The following is a 7,609-nucleotide window of genomic DNA, read 5'->3' on the forward strand; positions in this document are numbered from 1 at the left end:
TAGCGGGTGGGGGGGTTAGCAGTGTTATGGGATAAAAGGAATTGGTTGGGTGAATTGGTTGACAACAGTGACCAAATGAGTACATGTAAAAATTTGTCGGCATTAACCAAGACCTCATCTAGTATCTGAGTGTAGTTTATGTTGAGTGTGGGAGAATCAAAAGGAGGAATCTTTTATTGGAATTATCTGCTATTAGAAGTCAGTGTGATGGGCATTGGGTCGTATGTGGGGATTTCAATGTTACTAGATACCCATCTGAGAGGACAAATGGACACATAATTACAGGTGCAATGGTTGAATTTTAGAAATGGATTAATGGGATGGAATTGTTTGACCCTTTCTTTATTTGGAGGATCTTACACTTGGAGGAGGGGAGAAAGTCACATGAGTGCTTCTAGAATCGATAGATTTTTGTTTTGTTCCCAATGGGAGGAGCTTTTCCTTCGGATCAAACAAAATCTACTTCCCAATGTTGGATCTGATCATAAACCTATCATGCTTGTTTGTGGGGACTGGAAAATTAAAAAGTCCCATTTCAGATTCGAGCAATGGTGGTTAGGTGTGGAGGATTTTAAAGATAAGGTGCAAGTTTGGTAGGCTTCTTTTCAGGTCAGTGGCATCCCTGCTTTCATTTTAACCTCTAAACTGAAGCTTTTAAAAGACAAATTAAAGGAGTGGAACAGGGAAAATAATGGCAGTTGGAGGAAAAAGGAGGAAATCTTGAATGAAATCTCAAAGTTAGACCACTCAAGATCAGAGGCTGCTCAATGAGGATGAATTGATCCAAAAAGTCCAATTATCTATGGAACTTGAGGAGGTGGCTAGAAATGAGGAGATAGCTTGGAGCAAAGGTCCAGAGTTCAATGGTTGAAAAGTGGAGATACGAACACTAGATATTTCCACAGGACTGCCACAGCACACAAGAGGTTCAATGCTATTGACTCTCTAGATGTGGAGGGTGAAACAATTACTAATCCTACAGTTATAAAAGAGAACATTCATAACTTCTATCTAGCTAAACCTATACAAGGAATCTAAAAATAGGAGACATGACTTTAACCTCCATGAGGCTCTAGGAATTACCAATGTGGAACAAGAAAGGTTGCAAAGGCAATTTGAAGAAGAGGAAGTTCTTTACGTTATCAAGCTCTGTGCAAGTGACAAGGCACCTGGCCCAGATGGACACCCTATGTGTTTCTACTAGTCTTTCTTGGAGGTCTTAAAGGAAGACATCATGAACGCTTTGCAACATTTTCATTCTCGTCAATCTTTGAAAGAAGTTTCAATGCGACTTAGGTGGCTCTCATTCTCAAGATAATCGGAGTTGCCGCATTAAGGGATTATAGACCTATCAGTCTCATCAGTGGGGTCTATAAAATCATTACCATGGTTCTGATAGAAAGGTTGAAAAGGGTAGTAAATAAATTGGTGACACTCATCAAATGGCCTTTATTAAAGGAAGGCAGATTATGGATGCTGCTCTTATAGCCAATGAATGTGTGGATACTAGATTAAGAGGGGAGGTGCCATGCATTATGTGCTAGTTAGATATAGAGAAGGCTTATGATCAGGTGAACTGGACTTTTTTGGTTAACATTCTCAGACAGATAGGATTCGGTGAAAGGTGGTTGAAATGGATTGAGTTTTGTATTAAAACTGTAAGGTTCTCCATACTTGCAAATGGAGAACTTGCGGGTTCTTTTCATTTAGAGAGGGGTCTTCGACAAGGTGACACTCTTTCTCCTTTTCCTATTCATCATTGCCATGGAGGGTTTCAACAATATGATTAGGATTGCTATTAGTAACAGGTGGATAAAGGGATTGAAGGTTAGCAGCACAACATGAGTAGATATGGTCCATATGGAAGTATGTCATCGTTGTATGCAGATGATACTGTGATATTTTGTGAAGCTATGGCTGAACAAATTTACTATATTAGGATGATACTAATTGTTTTTGAAGCCATTTTTGGTTTAAGCGTTAACGGGAGGAAAAGTAACATCTTTCCTATTAAAAAAGTAGAGCAGATGGAGGAACTAGCTGGGATCTTGAGGTGTAAGGTAGAAAAATAAAGTCTATCTGGGCATGCCATTAGGCAACAAAGACAGAGAATTGATTATCTAGGATAGAATTTTGGAAAAGACGGAAAAGAAGTTTGCAAACTGGAAGACACAATACTCGTCTCTCGGAGGTAGGCTCAATTTGATAAATGCAGTTCTGGACTCGCTACCCACATATGTGATGTCCCTGTTCTCCATTCCAATAAGTGTGGTCAAGAAGTTGGACCGATTAAGAAGGAATTTTCTTTGGTTTGGGAATAGGGAGGGAAAGGGGGTATCACTTAGTAGAATGGAAGATTGCACAATTATACAAGGAGGCTGGTGGCTTAGGATTCAGGAATCTGATAATGCAGAATGATTGCTTGCTCATGAAATGGTTATGGAGATTTAATGGAAATGAACATGCTGTATGGAAGGAGGTAATCCTGAATAAGTATGGCCAGACAGAGCAATGGTGTATCAATGCAGTATCAACCAAAACATCGGTATGGACATCTATCAGGATTCTTTGGCCTAGACTAGTAAAAAATTCATGTTATGAGGGTGCTGGTAACAAACTACTATTTTGGAAGGACTTATGGATTGGACAAGAAGTTCTAATGCAAGTTTTCCCTGATCTGGCCAATATATGCACTAACCTTGAGGTTATAGTGGCTGATAGTTGGTCCCCTCAGGGATGGAAGTTCTTCTTCAGGAGGCATCTTAATGTCTGGGAAGTAGGCAGGCTTGTGGAGCTATTGCCGATGATTGATGGTTTCATAGGCACCACTGTAGAGGATGAATTTATAGGAAAGGGGTATCCTGGATGCTTGAGAACAAAATAGGTCCTTGGAAGCATGTATGGGAAAGTATGGCTCCTACTAAAGTCAAGTGCTTTGCTTGGTTAATAATCAGGAAAGCTTGCCTCACTTATGAGATTCTGCAGAAAAAGGGATTGCCAATTGTGTCCAGATGCATGTTATGCAGTGAGGCTAGAGAGACAAATAATTATCTGTTTCTCCATTGTAAAGTCACATCTCAACTTTGGACTATGTTCCTCAGTTTAACAGAGACAGAGTGGTCAATGCCAGAGCACACAACAGACTTGTTAAGTTGTTGGATTAGGAGAGGGGGAAGCAAGACACAGAAGAAGTGGTGGAGAATAATCCCACACTATATCTGGTGGACTATCTGGAGGGAGAGGAATGGAAGAAGCTTTGAATTTAGATTCAACAACATTCAGAAGATCAAAGGAAGCTGCATTGCAATTTTCTACTTTTGGTGTAAAGAACATTGTATAGAAAATGCTAAACAATTATTAGATCTTTTACGATTACTGTAATTAGTCTCTTTTTTAGCTTGTTACTACTTTTTTGGAGGTCTCCAACATGCTTAATGCTAAGGAATACAACATTACTAGTTTCAAAAAAAAAAGTAGGAACATTTTTTCCCGGTTGCAATTTGTGATGTTTAATTTCAGACACAGTAATTTAAATATTTTTCAATTGACAGGACGGCCTTGATGATAAATCTTTTGAGAGCTACAGAAGTGGGTTGATAGCTAAACTTTTGGAGAAAGATCCATCGCTCGCATATGAAACTAATCGCTTTTGGGGTCAGATTACTGATAAAAGGTATTTGGTCTATGCCATCATGCACAATGCTGGATATCTAAGATATCACCTATTAACTACGAGAGTTTAGAAATGTGATTATTCATTATTTGCAGTATAATAGTTTCAGTGATTAAATTGTATTTTGATCGTTGTAGTTAGTGTGACCATGTAGAATCATGTAAAAGCTTTTCAAGTCTCCACATAACCTTATTACTTCATGAGCTTGCCAAGTAATTATAAGGTGTAATTATAACGTGGAAGCTTAGTACATTTTTCGTTATGGTGATATATTAGCACGTTCTATAATCACGTCATCCCATTTTATTGACGGTGTTTGATTGGGAATGGTGTTTTAGAATGAAAGACCGATTTCTGAAACTTGTGGTCGAAAACAATTCATAGATATTTGTGTGACCATAAATTATCTCATTACGGGTAGATAGGGGTAGAATGGGAAGTTTAATGATAATTCATTTTCTAAATACATAGAGGTATCATTCCTTTCGGGACAGACTAAAAAGGTAAGTGTGCCACATAAAATGGGACAAAGGGAGTAATATAGTAGGATATCAAATAGGTAACTGTACTTTGCCAAATTGTGACCCGTCAGCTCATGTGGTGACAAAGGACCTTCTCAATTGATGGTGATGGTATGGAAGGGTCATGAGTTACCCGACATGCTTCTGGGTGCAGCAAAAATTGGGAATTTGACGCAAGCTGAAATGGCACCAGTATGGATACCTATGATGACTTTTATGTCATGGAATCCCCTGCCACACCCATGTCAATCCAATTCAATTTTGGTGTGGATGTGTTCTCGAGGAGACGACTCAGTGGTTGAGGAATAACAACCTGGAGGTAGTTTGGATTCCTAGCTATGACACTCAGTATGTGTAATATAGTAGGTGCCCTATCAATTAGTCGAGGTTCGGAAAGTTGGCTCAAGCACCATCATATATAAAAAGAAAATAGAATGTGGGTCTGGGATAAACACTAGATTTGATCAATTCACTTAGGTATGTTGTCTATAATTATGGCTGAGAAGCCTAGGTTGGCTGGGTTTTCTGGTTTCAATTTTTGGGCTATACATAAAACGTATAAGTAGAGGGTATTCAGAGGTGTTTTATCTGGGGATCTGTTGGCTTGTGATGATCAGTTAGTCAAAAATTAATTAGAGCATGCAGGTTTATGGAGATGATCTGAATCGCTATGATGCGGGATTGATTTGCTGGCTGTATATATTGAATGCCCTAATATTGTCGTCACAACAAACTGGCTTGGGAAGGAATTATCTTTAATTCAACTCCAAGCAACTCGCCTTTAGCTTTGTCTAAACAATGTACATGTTTTGTATATTTATTCATTGCTTAAAATATTAAATACATAACATCTTTTCCAAAAAGGTTTTGAATTTTAACAGTATGGTCATGCTAGTATAGTTGTAAATTATAACCAGCAGAAAGTGCTTCTGCTTCTATTTTGTGGTGTCCAGTCCAGAAAGGTGCAGAAGAAATTTTCATTTTTCCCAGCAACTGTAGAGAACGGGCTCAAACATTTCACGTGATGGAAGTTAGACTTGTAGAAACTGAACCATTGTTGTCAAATGTGATAAAAAAGAAAACTTTTTAAGTTTAGTGTGCACCTCAACTTTGTTTTACTGATTTTCAGGTACGTGTTTGACATGTCTGAGAAAGAAGCAGAGGAGCTGCGGAGCATCCAGAAAAGTGATTTAATTGAGTGGTACCGCACCTATTTAAGACAACCATCTCCCAAGTGCCGGAGACTCTGTGTTCGGGTATGGGGTTGCAACACTGACCGGAAAGATGCTGATTCACCTGTAGCATCTGCTGAGGTGATCAAAGATGTTATTTCCTTCAAGAAGTCAGCCAAGTTTTATCCAAGTCTATGTTGAGAATTATAAAATCCTGTATTATTAGTGTTGGCTGGGGCCTTCATTGACTCAAAGCTTGCGATAAATAATTGCATTCACAGGTGGAAGTTTGTAGTTGCATCTTGTAAGGTATGTAGCCCCTTGTTTCTGGGATTATTTGTAGTGAAGATGAGCTGATATGTCAGTGTGGACATTACTATTACTTCCAACTCCCTATGTTAAGGACGTGTGTTTGTCTTAGTAAACTGTTTAGCTGATAATTGGACGATGGATTAATAATTGCAACCTTTTCAATTGCGTGATAATGTTATTGCATTCAGGACAGTAGTAGGCTTCTCTAATGAGTATGCTCTTAGAAACTGTTTTGGTCCACAAAGTCGTTTCTGCATTCCATTTTTGTTTTGGGAAAAGGATTGATGATATACAATCAACTGACCAATGTAAAATGTTTGATGTTGCTCATTGGTAGTTGTTAGTCTTTCATTTGTACGGTGACATGAAAGTTAAAGCAATCAAATTATGTGGTTGGAGAAGTAGCAAATCCTCAACTGCCATACCTCACCTTTTAACTCCTACAATAATTTCAAGATTATATACCATGACAATAGTTAAATATTATAGATATTTGTTCAAGATTTTGAGCCCTTGTTACTATGCAAACTTTCCATGCAACTCAAACAATCAGTATATCCTAGTAACCCGGATTCTCTTCACCTTTGGCTAATACACTGTTCAACTATTCATTTTTAAACTGATTTTAATAATCGGTATTCATAAAGCTTTGGAGAAGCAATTTGGTCTTGTGAATGTTGATGGTGACATAGATAGATGAATATTTTAGAAAGAGAAAAGATATAAAGTCACTACTGAAGTTGTCTCGAATTTTCAAAAAGACACTTTAACTTTGCAACCGTCCTATTATCCCACTAAAGAATTTTAAACATGTAGTATTATATCATTATTCGATCAACCACATATTTTAAGAAGCAAGTGTGTTCACACACCATTCATTACGTGACACGTGTTAATTTAATTTAAAATGTAATTTTTTTTCACTCTAAGTTTTTTTTTTATCTTTTTTGTTTCTTTATTTCTCCTTCTCCCTCTCTCTCTCTCTCACACACACACACTCTTTTTAACTTTTTTTTTCTCTTACTTTTTAACTTTTTTTAATTTAGATTTCATCTCCACCTCTCACTTTCAAGTTATTCATCCCTCCATTTTCTTTCTTTTTCTTCACCTCCCACCCTCACCCCACCCCACCCCCCACGTCAAGTTGAATCCCACTCCCATTTTTTTCTTTTCTTTTTCTTCTTCTTCTCTGGTCAAATTTTTTATAGAATTTATACATTTTTTTAGACTTTATTTAATTATTGATAACAAAATTAATTATTTTTCTAAGAAAATTTTAAAATTTTTGAAGGTATCATCAACTACTCATTTCATATAACTTCAAAATTAGAAATGATAATTTTAAAAGAATCAATGAATTCCACAAAAATTGAAAGAACTTAATTGAAATCGGAATAAAAAAAAATTATATGATACTTCCTAATCATCTTGAAATCTAATGGGTTTATCAAATTGTTCAAAATCTAAGAAAATATGTAGATAAAGTTTTAAAATTAAAGAGAGTAAAACTAATAGTAGTAAAAAAAGGAAGGTGAAGTTGTGGTAAAAATGGTGACATTGAAAGTGAGAAGCTTCAATGGAGATGACAATGAATTTTTGAAGAAGAAAGAAGAAACAAAAGAAAAATAAAAGGAAAAAAGTTAAAATAATAAGAAAATAAGAAAATATATTTTATAATAAAATACTTGTAAAATAAAATTATATTACTTATTTTAGGTTGCTCACTCTCTTTGAGAGAGTGCACACCACTCTCTATGTGAGGTGGATGAAAAATGACATAATAATATCTGTTCAAAATTGTTTAATGAGGTAATAGGATGATTGCAAAGTTAAGGTGTCTTTTTGAAAATCTGAGACAACTTCAGTGATGACTTTATGTCTTTTCTCTTTTAGAAATGAATCACGATCATGGGAATAAGGCCACACATGTC

The 7,609-nt window shown here is 36.5% G+C and overlaps 1 protein-coding gene across 1 annotated transcript in view; it reads left to right on the plus strand.

Moving 5' to 3' along the window:
• Positions 1-5,870, plus strand: part of LOC102584781 (nardilysin) — a 46,028-nt gene extending 40,158 nt beyond the window's left edge. The window contains exons 18-19 of the mRNA XM_006339321.2: positions 3,552-3,673; positions 5,324-5,870. Of these exons, the coding sequence (XP_006339383.1) occupies positions 3,552-3,673; positions 5,324-5,567 (366 nt within the window). The 3' untranslated portion in view covers positions 5,568-5,870. The remainder of the gene's footprint in view (positions 1-3,551; positions 3,674-5,323) is intronic.
• The last annotated feature ends 1,739 nt before the right edge of the window (positions 5,871-7,609 follow it).

The sequence above is a fragment of the Solanum tuberosum genome, unplaced genomic scaffold (assembly GCF_000226075.1).
Source record: "Solanum tuberosum cultivar DM 1-3 516 R44 unplaced genomic scaffold, SolTub_3.0 scf00009, whole genome shotgun sequence".
Classification (NCBI taxonomy): domain Eukaryota; kingdom Viridiplantae; phylum Streptophyta; class Magnoliopsida; order Solanales; family Solanaceae; genus Solanum; species Solanum tuberosum.